Here is a 24,478-nt window from a genome sequence, read left to right on the forward strand (position 1 = left end):
TCTATAAAGAACAATAATGCTACTACTTCCCAAGAACCTTTCATAAAAAACAAGTCACGTTTTAGTGTTTCAAATTAGATTGACATTCACATTATCTCTCAGTCTAATGCCTGAATTTCTTTTTCTCCCCCCCCCACACACACACTACAAGATGTCCCAAGCATCTGGCTTCTGAGACAAATCCGTTGCTCTTGTTTCTTAGTACTCAACTAAGATGGGTACTAGATGCTTTTCTATTTTGGAGGGATCAAACCTTCAAGAATATTTTCCAATTTGCTATAAATTGAAGAAATCAACTTGTCTTAGGAATTAATATTCTAGGCTCTTATCTAGGATGCTATACTGATTTAAATGTAGGTATAACCTCAATAGTCTTCCAATGTATTTGCTTTGGTATGTTTGGTTGGCTATAATCTAAATCAAAAGATTGTATTTATAAACAGATTTAAGTATGGAAATATCTAGTTTCCATTGCAAGATTTTATGTAATAACTATTCTTGGGTTAATAAATTAATGGCTATTAACTAAGAAAAGCCAAACCTGTTTTTGGCTTGTCCCTCTAAGCTACATTACAAGAAGTTTTTTAAGGAGAAAGATTCATTCCTCAGAAATCATCTAGGAGCAGTGTTTTGAAATGTACAGAACTCAAAATAACTTTCTAAGGTGAATTGATTTAGTTAAAATTCCAAGGACTGGTAATATAGTCTAGTTATTTTTTTTCAAAAGCAATATACAGCCAAAGCAAACCTATTCTTTCTAACAGGCTTATTTTAAAGGTGCAGATTTACCTGTTTCCTAATCTCTTCTTCTAATAAGCATCCCACCATTCTGCCTCTCAGTATCAGACATTAACTTCAGATTATAGCATATTTTTCATGATATAAAGAACCAAATTACCGGTCTTTCAATTTGTGCAGCAATGAAAGTGAGAAAATGTAACTATTATAAAACTTCTCTTTGTTTATTGATGGCAACTTGAGAGGCCCAAACATGTCTCTTTCTTGAAAATTCTTAATAGTGGCTACAAAAATAATCAATGTATTTTAACAACAACTTGTGGAAGTCATCCTAAATACTTTCCTTTGATTTTAAATGTGCCTATAATATAATTAGACATTGTATTGAATGTTCAGGAGTTTTCTACTCAAGAATGGTAGAATCTTTCAGCAATTTAATGCTACATGTCACAAAGTACCAATTCCAGCAATTTGATTTGGTACTCAGTTTCTCAATGGTGTTTTGAGTAAGAGACCGGAAAAACTATATCTGGTGACTTTGGTGCAAAGTAGCTAAGTGTTTGGGCAACTAATTAGCAGCTTTCTGCAGAAATCTATAGTCACTCTAAGACAGAAATTATAGGGTGTATATCCCAACTCAGATCTTGCCATAGAAACTGTGCTCAGTGAGGTGGTATTACCAGTGCTATAAGTACTGATTTCTGATGTGTAAGTTGACATATGTTTTGTAGTTCCAAATATTGTTTCTCTCGTAATGCATTCAATCATGTAATGCAGTTATACTTTTCTGACATGATTTTTTTCTACTTAGAAAAATGTATATGGAAAATGTTTTATGTAAATCAGTGATAATTTACATTATACAAGTTCAACTCATTAGGTTATAATATTAGACTACTTCTTCACAACTTGAACTTGTAATCCTGCCTTTTCCACCATGGTGTTAGGATTACAGTTGCATCTCACTATGCCAGTCTAAATTATCATAAAATAATATAATTTAGAGTAGATTCAAACATTATCCAAGATAAAGCAGAATACATGTGAGATCCTTGCAGTATATATTAAAGCCAAGACTTTGAAAACAAAAATCAAACCACTTTCTTCCTAGATGTGTATCCTCAACTAAGCATCTAATTTGCTAATGAAGAACATGGAGGCATTGGGGAGAGCAGAGAGGATGACTCAGGAAAGATGTTATATTATCCTAAAATAATACCATTATTCACTCCTGTGGTACCTAATGCTAACAGTGCTCAAAGCAGAGAAGCTGTGTTTAAATACTTGTTTCTTAAATTACAATGTTCACAACAACATCTATGTATAAAAGAAACAGATCAATGATAAGAAATGCAACCATTGTCTGTTTTCCCCTTTCATATATGGTCTCAGAACATTGCCCAAACTGTCTTGGAATCACCTGTGTAGCCAAGGATGGCCTTAAATTCACAGTGTTCCTAACTTCATCCCCTGAGTGGTAGGATTATAGGCATGAACCTCTATACCTAGTTTAATCATTGTATACTAGTCTCCTCTTGTCAAATGACTAGAAAACTAAAAATAAGATACAAAATAAATCATGATAGAGTGATCCATTGCATTGGAGTAATAGATTTAAAAAATTAATCACTGTGGGTAAAAAAAATCTCTGGTTTAATTAAAAGAATCATTAAAGAATGACAGTTTCAACCAGGCATGATGGCACATGCCTTTAATCCCATCACTTTGGAGGCAGTGGCAGGAAGATCTCTGTTAGTTTGAGGCCAGCATGGTCTTCATAGTGAGTTTCTGGACAATTGGGATTATGTAGACTTGTTATAATATACTAGAATGTATCTTTTAATGCAGGTCAACTATATAACAATCAAATGGGTTCACAGAGAATATGAATTGTATTTCTCGTACAAGTCTACTAGTCTCAAAAAAGGAAATTAATTTAAAAATATCTCTTGATGATTCCATTTTTTCTTCATATAATAAAGAGGACTAAAAGTTATAGCAGCAATATTTTTATGTTTGGTTTAGTTTGCAAAGTTATAGTTTGCAAAAGAATTCTAACAATAGGTTACAGAGAAACTTTGAAAAGGCACACAGAAGCCTTAGGCAAAATGCATTTGCTGCCTAATACATTAAGTAAGGATGGTATGGCAAATTTAAACTTCTGGGAAAAGAATTATAGAACTCACATAGGCCTCGTAAAACCTAGGGTTGTGAAAGGTACACTTGGAATATAAAATAAAATAATGGATTAGATTATTTTACAAGATGGATTATGTAAAACAATGTCTTATTTTATGGAAATGTGTGCAACAGAGGGAAAATATGTTGAAGAGCATTTTGCAAGGTTTAAATGCATCACTAGAATGTATATTACAATGCAGGTCAATTCTGCAATGATCAAATAGGTTCACAGAGAATACAAATTGCATTTTTAATACAAATCAAGAAGACAACTTATAAAAAAGTTTGTGTGCAACTGTGGAACTTTTCTTTTCTTTGCAGGTCTATTTTTTTTTTCCAAAATCTAGAGTTCAGTATATGTCAGTGCAGAAGTTTGATGTTGGATGGTTCCAAACATGCAATGAAAATATAACTTTCAAATGCTCTCAAAATCTGTACAGAAAAGTTTAAATGTCTCCAGAAAATACATAAATATGAAAACCTTTCAGAATTAGTTTAACAACGCTTACAGGAGACATTTGCCTACCATTATAATCCAAACCATAATGCAACTATACTGATATATCTAAACTTACTAAAATTTGACTATTATAAGTTCATTATAAATGTGTGTTATCTCAGGAATGAGGCCATGACCATAACTACTATGTGACACATTAGTAGTGGAATAGAAGGAAGAAAATTTGAATTCAGAAGGTTGTACATTTTCAAACAACATATTTTATCATACCCGGATCACTAATCTAAAAAGAGAGATATGGTCTGTATGTTTTTATAAACTAGCTATAACCTTAAGACTAATCTATGGTAGAGTTATACACCAAGATTTCCAAGGACAAAATATGGATATGTTCAATGCCAGCTTCACACATCACCCTTACATAAGCAATAATTGGTTTTTAGGCACACTTGCCTTACTAGGGCATTGGATCAAGATGAGAGATGAAGCAACAGACAACAGAGACTGTAAGCAACTGAAGACATTTGCAAGCATTTCTACAGGATATGTTTATTTGCCACGTGGCTAAACATAGAAAAGAATTATGGGTTAATTTAGTTGTAAGAGCTAATTAGTAATAAGTCTGAGTTACCAACTGGCCAAGCATTGACCAGTAATATTTATTCATTGGCCAAGCAATAAATACAATTAATTTATAATTAATATAAGTCTCTGAGTCGATTATTTGGGAAGCAGCTGCTGGATATTTGGGATCAAGAGGTCATGATAGGAAACATATCTTTACAAATATATTATGCATTTATAAATTTTCCATTTCCCATTCAGTCTTTGGTTCTTACTATTTCAATCTTTGAATCTACTATTTTAAACACTACATGTACGTGGAGTCATGGTTTTCTTTGCCCTTAAGTTCCTGGTTTATTTCTTTAAGCATGATGCCCTTATGGTCAACCATGTTACAAGACATTGAATGTTTTTTTTTCCCCAATAGGAGAAATGTCATCTTCTTTCTGTTAATAGTACAAAGCACTTTCTGGCTATTCAGGGTTCTCTGCTGAACAGTTATGCTAGAAAACTAGTTTATAATATCTTTTTAAAGATTGAAAGAGAACAGCATAGCACTTCATATTTCTGTAATGGGATAGTAGATGCTCTACAGATTAGATTTCTTATTCAGAGTTTCAGAGACTTTGCTTCTTTTTTCTCTTTTAATTGAGATTATTGTCTTCTCACTGCTAAGACTCAGCATGACTACATGACTCCTCATCTTTCCTGTAATTGGGTGCAAGGTGATCTGCTTACTCACTCTGGTAAACCTTCAGGACTTGATAAGTGCTGGGTAATCAACAATGGCCAACTTCCTGCTGGATAGGCTGAAATACAAGTCCACAAAGCTGAAGAATGTCTCCGACTTTAGAAGGCCACAGCACATCACCCTGTTGTTTGTAGCTAATGTATTGTATTTGCTGATTAATTAGTTGATGGGCATTTAAGTTTTATTCTACATTGCATTCCCTATGGATAGTGCTTTAGTAAACATAACTATCCCTTTGAGATCTTAATTTCAATTCCTTTAGAAAATACACAGGAATTGAATTCCTACATTACATGCCTTTTCTATTATTAATTATGAAGGAATTTTTATCTTGTGTTATAGTAACTAGAAAAATTTACATTCCCATCAACAATGCAAAAATTCTTTCCCCCTTCTCATTATTCCCTTCAATATTTGTTTCTTTTTGTGTTTAATAATACATTCTAATCAAGAAAAGATATTTTCTTGTGAATTTCCCTGATTATTAGAGATATTGAACATTTTTCATATTTTGGCAGTAAATTTATATTTCTTCTTTTTTAAATTTTATGTGTTTGGAAGAAAGGGCATGAGAACAAATGTGTGTGCCACCATCTCAGTGTGGAAAACCAAGGATAATCTTGCATATTGGTTCTCATTTTCTACCTTGTTTGACACAGAACCTCCTTATGCTGCTGCATACTCCAGGTTGACTGGCCTGAGTGCTTCTAGGAACTTTCTGGTTCCTGCCCTTGGAATATAGATATGCAATATCAAGCCTAGCTTATATGGGGTCTTACAGATCCAAACAAGTCTTCATAATTTTTTTTTGAATAAAAAAATTTTGTTAGTTATAGGAAGATATCCTTTTTATATATGGCTAGGAGACAAATACTTTACAACTCTCTAAAGGATGCCTCTAATGGACAAGAAATCAGTATTGGAAATAGAAACCTAATGACTCCACTTAACTGCATTAGGCTCTATGTTTTGATCAAGAGAAAACACACATTGCAGAGTAGAGAGAACATGTCTTCTGGAAACTGTTTAAACTTCACAAAGCAGGTCTCAGACTGTCTCTTATCAGACTATAAACTCACAGAATTAAGGTTCTTTCAGATGCCATTCTCTTAGAACCAGAGTTATAGGGATCGAAGATATTTGTTGGCTCATTAGGTGAAGGGTGCATGGGTTTAGAGGTCTCTTTAGTCAATTGCAATAATTTAATTCCTTATTAGATTTTACAGTCTGGCAAAGAGAAATCTTCCTTCCACTTACAAAGTTGTATTAATCTACTTTGATTTAAATATTGATCATGACTCAGTCAGAGTCAGTAACCTACCAAATTCCATTTTTATTCCCCTTGCTTAATTATCATTTTCAGAACTCTGGGAAGGAACATTAGCCCCTCCATTTTTTCCAAGTTGTAATTTTATTCCTTAATATGAATTGCACTGATCAGTTCCTCCTACTCTCCAATTACACACCTCTGATTGATACCTGTGTTTATTCTTTCTTATTTGCCCACTGAGCTCACAATTTTTCATCAATCATTTGCGTGTACACTCTTATATCGATTCTACAGATCAACACAAAAGTATGACAAAGAGTATATGAATGGGAATGTAATGTCTCAAATGAGTAGAAAATTGAAAATTCAAATGCAAATTTAACTTGTAATATAAAGAAACATTAAACAATTTTGTGTGACTAGGTATTTATAACATCTTTTTTTAAGAAATATTTTTTGGGTCACAATTCATGTGCTTCCATTTGTTTGGCTATTTGTCCCTGTGCTTTTTCCAATCTTGGTCTCAACAATTCATACTCTTACAATCCCTCCTCTTTCTCGACAAATAGCCAAACAAATGGAAGTACATGAATTATGAATCAAAGGCTGTGGAGCCCCCAGCTGAATCAGGCCCTCCGGATAAGTGAGACAATTGAATAGCTTGAACTGTTTGGGAGGCATCCAGGCTGTGGTACCAGGACCTGTCTTTAGTGCATGAGCTGGCTGTTTGGGACCTTGGGCTTACACAGGGACACTTTGCTCAGCCTGGAAGGAGGGGACTGGACCTGCCTATACTGAATTCACCAGGTTTAAATGAATCCCCAGGGGAGTCTTGGCCCTGGAGGAGATGGGAATGGAGCGGAGGAGATGGGGGTAAGGGGGACTGGGGGTGGGAGGGGGTAGGACAGGGGAACCTATGGCTGACGTGTAAAATTAAAACACAAATATAATAATAAAAAAAATATTTTTTATTTTATTTTATGTGCATTGGGGTTTTTATCTGCATCTATATCTGTATAGGTTGAATCCCCTAAGACAGGAATTACAGACAGTTATGAGCTGCCATGTGTGTGCTGAGAATTGAACCCAGGTCCTCAGGAGGAACAGTCAGTGCTTTTAACCACTAAGCCATCTCCCCAGCCCTTTATAACAACACTTTAAAGTAAAGTTTTGGGTGTTATTTTATAGCACATTTCACTGTTCCCTTTGAAAATCTAGTACGGTTTCTAAAACAATATTTTAATCTAAGAGCTTTCATTCAGTCCCTATAATATAGTATCCTAAGAAAAGAGATTCTGTAAGATACATTAAATGTAAATGCTTACTTGTCAAGATTATGAAGTTAGAAAAAAATAACCAGTATGAATTTTATCAATAAGTTAAATTTAGCATTATCTGCAAATGTTTTGAGTCAATTTTTATTTACTATTGATGAAGAATTTATAAGATAATCTATTGATATTTATTTTAAATAATGATATACTTATATTTTTGCTTTTATTTTTAAATATACAAAATTCTGCTTTTTTGTTCTCAGACACAATATAGGATGCTATAGAGCATTTTGTCTTTGTTCATGGAAATATGCAACTAAATCTTAATTTATTTTTAATTTATTATTGAAGTGGAATCTTTTATACATATGAGGTTCTTTACACTACTGCCCAACCTGCTCAGAAATAGACATATAGAAGTATATATCTTCCTTATACACATATTTTTGTTTTATATTATTTTGTGTGACAGACAGCAAGTTCTTTTAAGAGGAAAATTTCAGAATGTTAGAAAATAATGTAAAACAGATTCACTTTAGGTTTTGGTTTGGAAATTATTACCTTATAAAGATTGCCTCAAAAATCTTGCCCTTCTGTCAGCTGTGTGACTCAGGGTAGCACCTTTTAGTTGCTATAACAAACAAACCAAAAATCCTGGGTCCTTAATTCAATCACTGTTTATTTGTGACTAACACAAAGTTCAATACAGATGTTCCTGGATGAGCTATTCTACTGATCAGCTCCATCCAAGAAACAAAAATTCCAGGCTTCAGGTTCCCACTGTCTTATAATTCTCTTTTGGAGAACTTCATTTCCAGACTGTGAATGAGATCATGGAAGATCATATGATTCATAGCCAAACAACAATAAGTTCCTTTCACACTGTTACTCGGTGCCAGTTATATTACAGCAACGTAACTGAGAGAGGCTGGGGGATTTAACTTTCCCATGTGCATAGGAAAATTAAAGGACTATTTCTCAGCAACTAGCCAGTGTTTGGCATATAAGCCACGCAGCACAGGATTCTTAGATGGAGCTGGAAAACATTATACTGAGTGAAGTAACCCAGACCCAGAAAGATAAATGCCTCATGCTCTTACTATAAGTTGGTGTTTGTATCAGGTCTTTACATTTGTGTGTTTCAATCAAAGTACATGTAGAATTCAGGAAACTGGGGGAAAAAACAATTTGGTGAGGAGAAAGAAGAAAAGTTTTATGGGACATAAACCTCCCACCCTGGAAGAAAACTCACTAATACACAAGAATTCTAAAGAGAGATGAAATACTCCACCCATCCTGAAGAGAAACTTATTAAGCTAGGGAAATAAACAACACAAAGACTTTAGGAAGTTGTGGTGGTATTGTGTTCCCCAAAATATTGTGCAGCCTAATAAACTTATCTGGGGTCAGAGAACAGAACACCTACTAGATATAGAGGCCAGAAAATAGTGGCACACATGCCTTAAATCCTAACATTCTGAAAGCAGAGATCCATTTGGATCTCTGTGAGTTCAAGGCCACACTGAAAACAGCCAGGCATGGGTAACTCATGCGTTTAATCCCAGGAAGTGCTGGCAGAAAGGTATATAAGGCATGAGAACCAGCAACTAGCTGGTTAAGCTTTCAAACTTTTAGCAGGAGTACAGCTGAGATCAATCTGGATGAGGATTCAGAAGATTCCAGTCAGAGAAAACAGGATTAGCTGAGGAATTGGCAAGGTGAAGTGGCTGTGGCTTGTTCTGCTTCTCTTATCTTCCAGAATTCAACCCAATACCCAGCTCCAGGCTTGTTTTTATTAATAAGACCATTTACGATCTGTGCTACAGGAAATCCCTAAAACTGACCATATACATTAGGCTTCTCCCTTTTCAAATGAATATAAGCCCTAAGAACTGTAGTGATAGTCTCAAAAGAGCTGAAATGTACAGAAAGGTTTAGACCAGCCCTGCAGCCAGAAGATAAAGAGCAGTAATGTAAATCATGGTATTAACAGTCAGGGTCAGATATCTAATTCAACAATACCTGTGGGTTTGGTGGCTTCATGTAAATCCATTGAATTAATACTCCCCGATTCAGGGTACGTAAAATCACTATTGGACATAAATCATCATCTTAGGGAAAATATAGTTTCTAATTTTTTTTTAAATTTGAAAATATGAGGCAAAATTTAATCCTCTATTTTTTATTTTAAAATATGTAAACTCTGCTTTTCTTGCTGGAATAATCCCTTCAGGGAAGAATTTGACAAAGCCATACTTTACAGTGGAAATAAAACTATAATAAAGAACCTGATATAAACAAAATAATCAAAAATTAAATTCATGAAAAATGTAGAGAAAATAAATGGAAAAAGAAATACTTTTACATATTTCCTAAAAGAAGCTTGCTCTCTAGTCGTAAGTGGTGGCTGACACTTGTAATACCAGGTCTTAGGATGCTGGGGATGGGTGGCAGCAGGTTTGAGGGCAGGGTGAGTGGCTTAGTAAAGTTGAGGTTAGCATGGACTACATAGCAAATCCTGCCCAAAACAGAAGTAAAAACTAGATACAGAGGATGAAGAAGAGGGAGACTAGGAGAGAAAAGGGAAGAGAAGGAAGAAAAATGGTAGAGGAAGAGGAAGAAGGGGAATAAATGAAGGAGGAGATAAGGCAAAAGGAAGCTAAAAGAAAAAATCTGAACCATTATAGGAAAAGTTAGAGTCACTTGACCTGGGATCCTCGGCATCTACATAAATAAGGGTTTAGATAATTCTGAAATTCACATTCATAGAATATTTGAATCTATCACATCATTTATGAAATTCATGTTTCACAAAAAGAAATAAACCATTTCCACAAATCTAGAGAATTTTTTTTTACTTGTCTATTGATCTAATTCAAAATATTAAGAGGCATTGTGTGTGTGAGTTTAATCCCATCACACTGAAAACAGAGGCAGGATGCTCTCTGTGAGTTCAAGGCCAGTCTGCTCATTCTACATAATGAGTCCCAGAAGCCAGGATTACACAGAGAGACCCTGACTCAAAAAATTAAAATTAAAAATAAATAATAAAAAAAAACTTTAAAAGAAAAGAAAGACATTAAAAACTTTACTACATAGAAATTTGAGGTTTTAGGTAATCTCTGAGAGGGAAGAAAATTATAGAATTAAAGAAACCATAAAAGAAAGGTAAAGAATAAAGAAACCATTAATTTGTAGACAAAGTTTTAGTTTCATAAAGATTTTTTTTTTTTTTACTGGATTCCCTGCTTTCACCATTATCTATGCTTATAAATCAAATGTGTTTTCTATTATGATATTTAAGAACCTGATATTGGTAATTAATAATATAGATGATCTCAGACTTTCTAAAAGTATTTGGGAATCAATAAATATACAAACAACATTGTAAGAATTTCCCATTTCTCCAGTGATAATCAAAGATAATAAATGAAAAATCTAAAATAGCATGGAAAATATTTATCTACATAATCAGAAAACCCATTGAATTTCAAGTGGAATAACTGAAGATATCCACAGATATCCATACATCAGGATGCAAAAGACAAGCTGTGGAATCAGCAAGAAGAAAGTACCTTATTATGTAGAAAAGTTAATAAATAATATGATATATCAAAAAGCCTTTTTTTGGAACTAGAGTAGACAGAAGACAGAGAACATGCTGGAAATGCCTAGGCAGAACGAATCAGCCAAGAACTGTAAATTAACAAACCTTGTCTTCAAAATGATCAGAAAATAAAGTAACCCCAGATAATGACTGAGAAAACTTGTCATATGTAAAGTTAATATTAATCAATCAAGTACTGGATTTTCCCTCAAGAGTAATGAAGAAAGAAATTCAAGTTTGTTGTTTTATGAAATAAGGTTATTAGGTAAACTTATTTTCTGCAGTTGTTGTTAGTGTTGAGCTAAAAGGTATATAAAACAATGCTTGGATCAGCAGGTATGGTTTAAGGGTACAGCAAAAGACTCGGCTTAGTAGCTATAAGCAGTATGTCTCATAAAGTACATTTTTTTTTAAATTAGTTGTAAAGAACCAAATCTCTAAGACTCTTACACACATTAAAGGCACAAAAAAGTAAAGAATGAGGGGGAGGATTTCTATAATGACCTCTGTATATTTTATCATACAGTCTCAAAAGACCTATGAAAGAGGATATGCTTTGGCTGATAAAGAAGGGAAAGTCAGAAAAGCTCAAATGCAAGTTAAATTCCATGGAAAGGATTCTTCATAATTACTATGGAGGGTAATTGAATAGATCAGACTCCAGTGGTTTACAATGACCCAATTTGACAACTTTAAAAACAAAACACAGAACTTTTTCTTTAGCATCTTTAGGAATGAACATTTTCTAACTTCAAGAGTCTTGGAAACTGACACTTCTCCAGAGTTAATGTGAGAAAGTTCCATATGATCAATATTTTTTTCAGTTTTATGAAACCTAAGAACAGAATCTATTGATGCTTTCTAGAAATTTGACCTACCAACTTTGAGTATTGTTCAAACTACTCAACTCTGACCTTCCAACTTTTAGTACTGTTCATAACCTCTAAAGTTATGTTGATCTGCTCTAAAGCAAGAAGAACAGCATGATAATACTTCAGGTACACTAGTGTAAGAGTGGCTTGTCTGTTATATATGTCACTAATGAATCTCTGACTGGATTTGAATCCCACTGCCCAGAAGGGAATTTATGTCTTGTCCTATTAACTTGTTTTAAAACCTGTGGCTGTTGAGTTCATTGATCCCAGGTAGAGGGACTTACTACTGCTGTTTTAATTTGTTAATTTGATGTGATATCAACCTAGCTTCTTAATATTTTATATTGTACCCATAGACAAGTGCTCTAAGTTTACTTTAATCTGCGAACCTTCTCTTTGTAGCAACTGCTGTATAAATACATGAATTCTCCGAGTGTTGAGAATAAATGAAGGCCATGTACTTCTTGGGAACCCACTGGCCAGGTGGGCCAGGAAGCCAGACAGACGATCTTCGTTCTCCCCCCTTTCCTTCAATTCCAACAATTCCAGTGCACTAGTCTTACCCCTAGCTTTGTAGCAGAGCACTTACTGCGGCCTTCCCTATTCTTTCTGCCCCCATTCCCAGCAGATCTTTGCCTATAGTTTTATTCCACTATCTCATATCTTTGTCTCATACACCAAATCCCACATATAGACATTCCAGGGAAACTTGCTAGCCACAACTGGCCAGAGAATCAGCCTTACTTGCAGCTTTGTAGCACACAACCCACAGTGGCTTCTCCTTCCTCTCTGCTCCCATCTCCGGGGCTTTCCACAGATCCTAGTGGCATACACAGGTTCCCTCCCTCCTATCGAACCTCTCAGCCACACCCTTATAGCCCACCACCATTCCTTAGTGTCAGCTCCCCATACATAGAAACAAGATCTACTCAGGACCCATAGAAGCCACATCTGGCAGAATCGCAGACAGATTATCAACCAGCCAAGCCATAGCCACCACAGTCTCCTAAGAGCAAGAGAAAAAAAGGGCCAGAACACTCACCTAAAAAAGACAAGGCCAGATAGATATCAGCAACTAGAGTTACAGTCATACCAAAACAAGATGCCTAGATGCCAGCATAGAAACACAATCAACAACATCAAGGACAATGTGTTTCTACTAGAGTACTACCAGAGGTAATGAAAAATGTAATATAGCTGAAGCACAGCAATGGACTCCAAAATAGCTATTATGAATATGTTCAAGGACTTTAAAGAGGATATGAATAAATTCATTAATAAAATCTATGACTAAAAATACAAACACTAATGAAATGAAGAGAACTCAAGACATGAAAGTTGAAATGGATTTACTAAAGAAAACCCAAACAAACACAAACCATAAAGAACAAAGAAAACATTAAAATTTGATATGGAAAAAGGACAAAATACCATATAAAGGTGTATTAGAAAAAGACTTGACATTTTAATGTAGACACTAAAAGCCAATAGAGCCTTATGGATATTTAATAACCACTGAAAGACCAGAGATGCCTACAATACTACTACACCCCACAGAACTTTCAATCACAATAGATGAAGGAAGAAAGACATTCTAATAGAACACCAAATTAAAGTAGTATCTGTCTACAAATCCAGAAGATGGAAAAAACACAAGGGTCAAATAATGTCAGACAAGCAAACCAAAGAGGGATAGGTGGACACCACAACAAAGTAATGAGAATCAAATCACACTGTTCATTGATAACTCTCAATATCAATGGTCTCAGTTTCCCAATAAAAAGATGGACAAACAGATTAGATTAGAAAACAGGATTGTCCAGTTAGTGGTGGTGCATACCTTTAATCCTAGCATTCAGGAGGCAGAGCCAGGCACATCTCTGTGAATTTGAGGCCAGCCTGGTCTACAGAGCAAGATTCAGGACAGGTACCAAAACTACACAGAGAAACTATGTTTTGAAAAACAAAACAAACAAACAAACAAATAAATAAATAAATAAACAAAAAAGATAGGATTCATCCTTCTCCTTCTGTTATATCCAAAATAGACACCTAAACATCAAATATAGACAGATATCAGTTCAATGTAAAGGACAGGAAAAGATATTAAAAGCAAATGGACTCAAAGAGAAAGCTAGTGTAGTCACCTTAATATCTGACAAAATAAACTTCAAACCAAAACTAACCAAAAGAGACAGAGAAGGCCACTACATATTCATCAGAGGAAACATTCACCAAGAGGACATTGCAATTCTAAACATTTAGGCACCAAACACAAGGACACCCAATTTCATAAAGAAACACTACAGCTTAAGGCACATAGTGAGCCTCACACAGTCATACCCCACCTGTGGCAATAGACAGGTCATTCATAAAAACTAAACAGAGAAATGCTGGAACATTATAAACCAAATATACCTCACAGATATTTATAGACCCTCTCATCCAAACACAAACAAAAAAAAAAAATACCTTCTTCTTAGCATCTCATGGAACTTTCTTCAAAACTCACCATATACTCCAACACACAGCAAGTCTCAACTGATATCAGAAAATTTAACAGCACCCTGCATCCTATCTGACCACCGTAGATGAAATCTGGATGTTATCAACAACAGAAACAACAGAAAGTCTACAAACTCATGAGAAGTGAACAACTCACTATTGGATAAATAATGAGCCCAGACAGAAACTTAAAAAAATTTATCATTGACCAAAAATGAAAACACAATATATACAAATGTATGCAATGCAATGAAGGTGATTCAAAGAGATGAAGTCATAGCATTTAGTGATGATATAAAAAAATTGGAGAAATCTCATATTAGTAACTTGATAACAACCATTAGAGTGCTAAAATAACAACAAAAACAACCAAACATAACAACCAAAAACAGTAGAGGTCTAGAAATAATCAAACTCAGGAGTAAAACAATAAAAGAATAGCAAACAAAAACAATAAAAAGAATCAATGAAAATGAGAGGGGTCTTTGAGAAAATTGTAAGATTGATAAACTTTCAGCTAAATTAACTAAAAGGTAGAGAGAGAAAATCCAAATAAAGTTATAGATGAAAAGAATTGCTGGGAGCCATGTAGCCTAATTTCAGGCTGGTGTATGAGTCCAACAGGTCTTCAGATGAGACAAACGCCCTTGGGGACAGTCACACTTGGCAAGGACCAGTGGAATTCTGCACAGAAACAGAATACTACTGAGACCCCACTGACCCCCCATTAGAAAATAAAAAAGAAGGGGAGGAGTAATTTGCTTGATGGATAACCTACCCAAGCTGAATCAAGAGAAGATAGGCAATTTAAACAGAACTATAATACCTACGGAAGGTGCAATAGAAGTGGTAATTAAAAGTACTGCAACCAACAAGAGAACAGAGTCAGGATAATTCGGTCAGAATTCTGCCAGACTTCCCAGGAAGAATTAACTCCAATACTCCTCAAACAACTTCATTTAATGGAAACATAGGAACATTGCCTAGTTCTTTTTTTAAGATTCCATAATTACCCTGATACCTAATCACATAAAGACCAACAAAGAAAGACAATTATGGACCAATTTTCCACATGAACATAGATGCAAAAATACTCGAAATACTTGCAAACCAAATCCAATCACATCAAAAAAAAATATCTACCACGATCAATTAGTTTCATCCCAGAGATGCAGGAATGTTTCAACATATTTAATCCATAAATATAACCCACTATATAAACAGACAGAAAGAAAAGACAAACAAACACATGATCATCTCAACAGATTCAGAAAAATTCTTTGACAAAATCCAACAACCATTCCTGATAAAAGTCTCGGAGAGACTAGACAAACAAGGGGCTCAGCCATAAGTCTCTATACCTATGGACACCTGATTATTGATAAAGAAATGAGAAGCAAACCCTGGAGAAAGACATCTTCAACAAATAAAGCTATTCAAACAGTATGGCTGCATGAAGAAGATTGCAAACAAATCTACATACATATCAACCTGCAAAAAACTAAAATCCAAATAGATCAAAGACCTCAGCATAAGGCCAGCTCTGCTGAACATGACAGAAGAGAATGTGTGGAATAGCCTCGAAGTCACTGGCACAGGAAAAGACTTTTTGAACAGAACACCATTAACACAGGCACTAAGATCAACAATTAACAAATTAGACTTCATGGAACTGAGAAGCTTCTACAAAGTGACAGACACCATCATCCAGACCCTGCAGCAGCCTACTGAATGGGAAAATATTTTTACCAACTACACATCCAAAATACATAAAGTAAACAAAAGCTGGACAGCAAGGAGTCAAATGACCCAATTTTTAAAATAGGGTAGGATTTTAAACAATGTTCTCAAAAATGGAAATACAAATGGCTGAGAAGCACTTAAAGAAATGTTCAACATCCTTAGTCATTTGAGATTTCCTCTTATACCTGTCAGAATGGCTGGATTAATAAAACAAATGCCAGCTCATGCTGGCAAAGGGAACATTCCTTCAGTGATGGTGCAAGTACAAACATGTACAGCTACTATAGAAATCAATGCGGCAACTCGTCAGAAACATGAGAATTGATCTACATCAAGAAACTGCTATACCAGGCTTGAGCTTTTACCCAAAAAACATCTGATCTGACTACCGAGACACTTGCTCAACCATGCTATTTGTTGCTCTATTCATAATAGCCAGAAATTTGAAATAAGCCAGGTGGCAGTGGTGCACACCTTTAATCCCAGGAAGCAGAGCCAGGCAGATCTCTGTGAGTTCAAGGCCAGCCTGGTTTACAGAGCCAGGTGCAAGACAGGCATCAAAAAATACACAGAGAAACCCTTTCTTGAAAAACCAAAAAGAGAGAGAGAGAGAGAGAGAGAGAGAGAGAGAGAGAGAGAAAAGAAAAGGAAAGAAAAAGAAATGTGAAATAGCCTAAATGTTAACCAACATATTAATGGATTAAAAAAAAAGTGTAGTACATTTACACAAGGGAATATTACACTACCATTAAAAAAATGAAACCGTGAAAGTCACAGGCAATTGTATAGAGCTAGAAAAATTTATCCTGAGTGAGATACCCCAGTCCCAGAAGGACACATATGACATGTATTCAATTATATGTGGATGTTAGCTGTTAAGTAAATGGTAAGCAAGCTACAATCCATATAACTACAAAAGTTAGAGAGTGGGGGACTGAAGGGAAGGATGGATCTCCCTAGGAGGGGAAAGGAGAATAGGTAGTTACAGATGGATGGAGAGGGGACAGGAATAGAAGGAGCAAAAGAGGAGTGGGAGGGAAGAGTGGACAAGGGAGAGAATGTGGCAGGGACAGCTAAAAGTGAGAACCAATTGATGGTCATACAGAGACCTAATACAGTAGAAGCTTTGTGGTGTGTGTGTGTGTGTGTGTGTGTGTGTGTGTGTGTGTGTGTGTGAAGGCAATCTAAATGAAACTGCAAAATAACTGTGGGGAACAGTGGCACACAATGGGGCATCTCTCATCACCGAATTAAGCTTCCAGTGCGCAGACTGGGTTACAACTAATCAAATCTTTGGCCAAAGGGGTCCCATGGGAACCCTCAAATGATTGGCAAGGCTGTGAGTTGCTCTCACAAATTGATGGTAATGCCCTATTGCTAAAGGCAACAGCTACACAACACTGAGTAATCTAGCTGGTACCTTCCTAGAGCCTTCACCTGGACAAATTAAAGTTGATGGTACTGAAAGATACTTTGCACACAATCAATGGATAAAGTTAAACACACCCAGATAAAATATCTTCTATCTACAGTGATGCCCTGCCTGCAAGATGGGCAAGTATAATAGTGGCACAAACCTTGCAGGAGTAACCAATCAACACCTAATTGGATTTAAGGACCTGTGCCATGAGATAGAACCTATCCCCAACACTGCTTGTTTGGCCAACAACCTCAGAACAGATAGGTCAGAGACCTAGGGGAAAACCAACTATTGCTGTTTAGCTAAAGTAGCCATAAAGTAACTCCTGATGACATTCCATTATACACATAGTGTCTTGCTCAGCCATCAGAAAAGCTTCCTCCTGAAGCAAATAAGAACAAATACAGATAATCACAGCCAGACAATGTGTAAAGAGTTCAAGGACTTGGAACATTCAGTCCTAAATGGGATGTCTCCAACAAGTCCCTTCCCTCGGGGCTCAGGGAACTCTGAAAAAGGGGAGGCAAAAAGAGTGTAAGAGTCAGAGGTGGTGGGTAACACCAAGGAAACAAGGCCTTATAAACACAAGATAAACACACACTTGAGCTCACATAGACAGTGGCAGCATACACAGGGCCTACACTTGTCTGGGCACGATGGAGTCCCTATGTTGAGAGGACAAGTGGACACAAACCAATATCCTTAACACAGAAGATATCTCCAGTTGAGAACCACCTTCAAATGAAAAATTAATTCTTTCCAACAGAGTCTCAGTAGAGATATAAAATACTTTTAGGGGCCATCTCCATGCTCAGCAGTAGATGGCCAGCACAAGATTATTTTAGTGGCATGTTTGGAGGTTCTTAGTCTCATGTGTGGCCATGGCATTTTTTCTTTTTGTTATTTCATGTCCATTGTATATGTGTTATGGCTTCCAGTTTTACGTTTTTGTGGGATTCCTGTGTGTATAAATGATTCTGTCTCTACTATAGATGTATATATGTATTTCTTGTACTTTTTTTTTAGACTTTTCTTCTGTTTGTTTGTTTTGTTCTATTTTGGTGTTTTTGTTTGTTTTACCTTACTTTAATATTCTTTAGATGCCTGTTTGTTCTCTAAGGAAAGAGAAAGGGTGTGGATTCAGATGGAAGGGAAGGTAGGGAGGATCTTGGAGGAGTATAGAGAAGGGAAACAATCACAATACATTACATGAAAACAATCTATTTTCAATAAAAAACAGAAGAAAAGATAAATATGATAGTTGATCAAATGAGAAAAAATGCTTAAGTGTTTTATAGTATTTGATACTTATGATCTGATGAAGTATATTTTTCTGGATCCTATGTTCTCACAGAAAATAGTTTGAGACTTGGGCTTTCAGTCATTCATCATTGCCAACTTCTGAATATTGCCTTTATTATTCTCTACCATCTTTATACTTTTAACACAGACTGCATTACTTTGACAGGAATTTGCCTTTATTTATACCAGAGTATTTGTCTGTGTGGTGTATGTCTGTTTGAGTTTATAATAAATTTTAACAATGCAACAACAACAAACAAGAATAACTGATGGTTGAATGCTCACCCCTTAGTAGGATATTTATACTACTTTTCTCTTCAAGGCTCAGACATGTAGGAGACATGTAGCTAGGGTTTTTCTTGTGGATCCCACAAAGCCCTGGCTGTCTTGTAGCCCACTCATAAAATAAACATACAGACACTTATATTATTTAAACTGTTCAGCCATTAGCTCAGACCTACCATTGTCTAGCTCTTATCCTTATACTAAGTCCATTTTTGTTAATCTATATGTCACCATGTGTTCCATGGCTTTACCTGCTGTCTTTATATGATGCTCCCTGAACTGCAGGCTGCCCTCTCCTCCTCTCCACCTTCCTGTTGTTCTCTCTATTCTCCTCTCTGCTAGTCCCGCCTATACTTCCTGCCTGGCTACTGGCCAATCAGCGTTTTATTTATCAATCACTCATCCACAGCAGAGACAGGATAAAAAGAATGTAGGAGGTGAATTATAGGGAGAATGATGATGAAATTATTATCTTCCAGGAAAGACAAAGCCCTTACATTCATGCTCTCATAGCAGCTTAGATTTCCTGACTGTGCCTAAATTTAACTGGACTCGTGAAGAGTCAGTCATGGGCTAGGGGGTGGTTTATGTCTCTACCATTTCCATGAGAATTTTTAGCTATTAATAAATGTTAGAGGACAAGGAACTGTTTATGAGCTCATCAGCCTCTAAGAGACAGATCCAAAGCCATAGCCATGAAGATAGTAGCAGTTAAAGGTAATGGTTCATAAAATTAAAGACATAAACATGGCAAGGAGTCTTGTAGAGTAGGATGTTGACAGGGATTGGAAGAGGGTGTGAGCTGGTTTGGAGAGAGAGTAACCACAATACATTATATATGTTTATGAAACTGTCAAACAACAAATTGTATTTAAAATAATAATTTTAAAGAAACAAATTCTGGATAAATAGTGTCTCAGTACTTGCCTACTATGTGTTAAGCACTAGGTTCTATCCCCAACACCATACACATACTTAATTCCATGCACAAGCATATGAACACACAGAGTGTAAATTAAAGTTCATTTTTCACATGTAAATATGTTCCTTTCATTAAAACTGACTATGCAGAACTGGCTTTTTGGAGCCCATTCCCTATGGAGGGATACCTTGTTCAGCCTTGATGGGGAGGGGGCTTGGTCCTGACTCAACTTGATATGCCAGACTTTGCTGACTCCCCATGGGAGGCCTTACCCTCTCTGAAGAGTGATTGTGGGGTGGAGTGGGAGCAAGGTGGGGGAAGAGGAGGAGGGGAGAGAGGAGAAATTGCAGTTGGTATGCAAAATTAAAAAAAAAAAAACTTTTAAATAAGAAAAGACTGAATTACTTTGCTAGAACTATTTTACATTTTTAAATGTAGTCTCAGCTCTCTTAAAACAAAACATAAAATACATAGAATGTAGAAATATAAATATACTCTTGAATAAACTTATTGTTTCCTTATGAATTTTGAGAAAATATAGTTCCTAATCATAGTTCTCCCTACAGACTAATGAATCAAGGAAATAGTATGACAGTAGCCTTGTGGAATCAGTCTTAAAATAAATGAACTATAGAAGAAATTTTAGAAGATGAATAGCAAGCACACCAACAATTTAATCTTTATACTATACCATTTATTTAAATATGGGGCTGCCAAGTGGCAAAGGAAATTCTAATACACGCTTGAAAGAAACACATTCCTGTGTTTGATGATTAATTTCATGTGTCAATTTGACTGGGCTAAAGAATTCTCAGATAGGCTGTGAAAAGTCTTTCAGGTATGTGTATAAGGATATCTCTAAAAGTGATTAGTATCTGAATTAGAAGGCTGGGAAAGGAAGGCTCACAGTCAGCAGTGTTAACAGTAAAATTCAATTATCCAATATATGAACAGAGCTACAAAGATAGATGAAGGGTGAATTCTCTCTCTTGCATCTCTAATTTCTGTTCCCCTTCTTAATATGACATGTATTATCTTCATGCATGAAGAAAATAGACTCTGAAACATTCATACCGCAGAACTTAGTAAATTTCCCCACTACTTGTACATACACATGTACACACGTACACATGTACATGCACACACACACACACACACACACACACACACACACACACACACACACATTTTCTGATCTTTGGTATCAGACTAGGACCAAAACCAGTTTCCCCAACAGACTGCCTTGGTCTCACACCTCAGTCTTTAGACTGCATAACACCACTGGCTTTTGCAAAGAGAATTCCCTGTGTCTTCATGAACTCCTGGTTCCACCTGAGCTCTTCCCAGTGAATCTCTTTTACATATATAAATATTCAGTTGGTTCTGTTTCTCTGGAGAGCTCTGAATAATAGTAAATGTGTGAACTCTTTATTTACATAAAAGGAGACCTAGTATATTCATGTATACCACAAATATTCGTAGTGAAAGGAAAAACATGGCATATATAAAGTGAAAGAATTATTATTTTAATTGGTAGTTAGTATATGTTGTTAAGTGATCTTTAACTTCTAGGGCATTGTATCTGAATGACAGAAGGGAAGGAAATTAACAAATACCATTTCATAACTAAACCTTTTAAAACAGACACAGGAAATTAGATTAGATTTTCATTTTGAGTAAGATTTTAGAAAGTATAGCCTGCACATTCTCCAGATGTATAAATGATCAAAAATTTGGGATCCAATCATTATATCACTTTGATTTTGTTTCAGAAAATCATTCATCCATGTTAATGTCCAGAAATGTCTCCTAGTTCATTATTTAACTAGTATATGACATTCTCTAGTTTCAACATATGAAGAACCACTTTGTATCCTACTGTGTTATAGCTTAAGCACTGTTCATGTCCACTTATATTCAACTGCATGACTTAATTTGTGATGACATCATTATTCTTTTGTGATTACTAGAACCATAAAATTTTAGTAGATGTAAATATTGAAAACATAGCTATGTGTATATGTGTGTATGAATGTATGTGCATGCATGTGTATGTGTTTATATATGAGTGTGTATGTATGTGTATGTATCTATGCATGCATGTATGCTTATATGTATTTGGTATGCATGTATATGTGGAGGGGGGTTGTAAATTAAGCATTGTACATATTTGATCTGATTCAAAATCATAAAAGAATTACTTTAAATATAATCATAAAACATTCATGTAAAATTAGGGCTGTTACGTTTAACAGTACCTTATGAATTATCAAAAAGACTAGTAATTTCAGCCCACTCTTTTAAAACATGGCTAATATAATCTGAAAGTAACAAAACTGAATCAGAATAGTATAAGGGGTCATCTATATGTCTGTCTGTTTGTCTATCATCTATCTTGTGTATCTCTTACCTCTGTTACATATATATCCACACTCACTTGTATACTCCGATTTGTCAATTAAACCCCCCCTGCCCTTTTCAAAAATCCATTTCATTAGGTGGCACAACAGGTCAAGAGCATTTATGCATTTACCAAGTATATCCTTGTCCTCAATAATCGTCATCTCAACTTCTCGCCCAGTAATAATTGTGCACGTGAAAGGAGTTTGAAGAAGAATACTGATCTCACCAAAGGACTCCTTCTCCCGAAGTTTACCCATATAAACAAGTCTTTTAGTTTTTTTCTGCAAAAGATATGGATAATAGAGTTTTAATAAAATTATTCATATAACCATTATTGTCAGAAACTCAGTTCTTCATAAAACAACTAGCTAAAAGATATTAGCAATCAAGTTTATTGAAATCAGAGAACATTCACATTTTATTTTATTCATTGTATATTATAGCAATGATGCAGTCAAGAACACCTGTGTATGCAAGATAGCTGACAACACTGTCATTTAGTTATGCATCTATTCCAGTATTTTAATATTTGTTTATTCAGGGTATGTGTGAGTTGACCACGACGATGATTAAAATGATATGATGATGATGATGATGATGGCAGTGATGATGGTATGATGATGATGATGACAATGATGATGATGATGATGATGATGATGATAGTGACAATGATGATGTTTGTGTTATGCATGTAGAGGACTGAGGACAACTTACAGGATTCAGGTCTCTTCTTTCACTATGTGGGCCAGAGATCAAGCTCAGTTTTTCAGGCTCAGTTGCAAGTACTTTTACCAGCTGAGCCATCGCACTACCCTGCATTTGATTTTTGAACACATTAAGATGTCTGAGAAATGTTGAAATAGTTGAAGTTTTCAAAGGCCCTAGAATACTACTTTATGATCAGAGTGTAACTTAACCATACTTTTGTGAGCTACCAATTGTGATAAGCCTTAGCCTCAGTTGGGAGACACGGTTATTGGTGTAACTGAGAGGATGGGGTAGAAACATTGTATTGGTTGTATACAATGTGGTTAACTGAGATAGGAATTATCTCTTGCCTTTGTTCTTCTATTGTCTGGACATGTTTGCTCCTAAGTGTGTTACCGGGGATTGATCTCAGGTCCTTGCACACACTATAAGTGTTCTTCCAGTAAGGCATATTCATATTCCAACTATTATATGTTTTCTTAGTAATGATAGTTGTTTTAATTCAGTAATGGAGTAATTTATTTCACATTGGGGCCCTGTGGAGAAGACTTTACAGTAGCAATTTCGATACAGGTGGTTCTGGAGAAAATGATGACATCTTTTCTGGGAAACCTGATGATCAGGTAACAGTACGCAATAGAAAAAAAAAAATTTTTCCCAGGACAGGTGTTTGACAGGCACTTGGACAAGGAAGAAGTCTTAGTAAGCGTGTTCAAGTCAAAGTCAAAAAATATTAAATATTTGCCATTTCCACAAGAGGTAAAACTTTACCCTGAGTATGACTGAGTCATAGCATAAGCCAGTTTACATATTTAATTGAATCCTATTAAATACTATTAGAGAAACAATCACTCATTCTTTTTCTATTATATGACTCCTTTTTGCCTGGTTAATGAAAGTGAAGTGAGAACATGGTGCTCTTTGGGATTTGATGTTGTCACATCACCTGTGTTGAGATTCATAGAACTTATACATATCATTGGTTCTGTTTTACTCTGTGTGGTAGTCCACTAAACAAAATACAAAGTCCCCATTCAACCATTAATGGACATTTAGATTGCTGCTAGTTCATGGACTTCGAGGATTCAAGTGAGTCTCTAGGTAGACAGATTGTCCTTTCTCACTGAGTAAATATTTAGAAGGAAAAGTGAACTGTGTGGTAAACTTCATCTTACCCCTTCTGTTCTGTTGTGGTAGTACCTTGCTATGGTTTCAAATTCCATTTCCCTGACAAAGGAGATGAAGTAGCTTATATTGTGGTCATTAGTCATTTTGCAATTTATAAGTACATCTTACTTCATATGGTTCATTCTTGAATCTTTCAGCTTATTACACAAAATAAACCAAATAAAAATTCCTCAAATAATTCAACTGTTATTTTCTTAAATAAAACAAGATTATGATCAATATGCATGAGAAATGCTACCCAGCATTCTTCATTCATTAGGGTAATTAATTATTAAAAATCAG

The 24,478-nt window shown here is 35.4% G+C and overlaps 1 protein-coding gene across 1 annotated transcript in view; it reads right to left on the minus strand.

The window, feature by feature from the left end:
- Positions 1-24,478, minus strand: part of Cnbd1 (cyclic nucleotide binding domain containing 1) — a 362,101-nt gene that overhangs the window by 63,965 nt on the left and 273,658 nt on the right. The window contains exon 10 of the mRNA XM_036179374.1: positions 22,425-22,581. Within this exon, the coding sequence (XP_036035267.1) occupies positions 22,425-22,581 (157 nt within the window). The remainder of the gene's footprint in view (positions 1-22,424; positions 22,582-24,478) is intronic.

The sequence above is a fragment of the Onychomys torridus genome, chromosome 2, assembly GCF_903995425.1.
Source record: "Onychomys torridus chromosome 2, mOncTor1.1, whole genome shotgun sequence".
NCBI classification, from domain to species: Eukaryota; Metazoa; Chordata; class Mammalia; order Rodentia; family Cricetidae; genus Onychomys; species Onychomys torridus.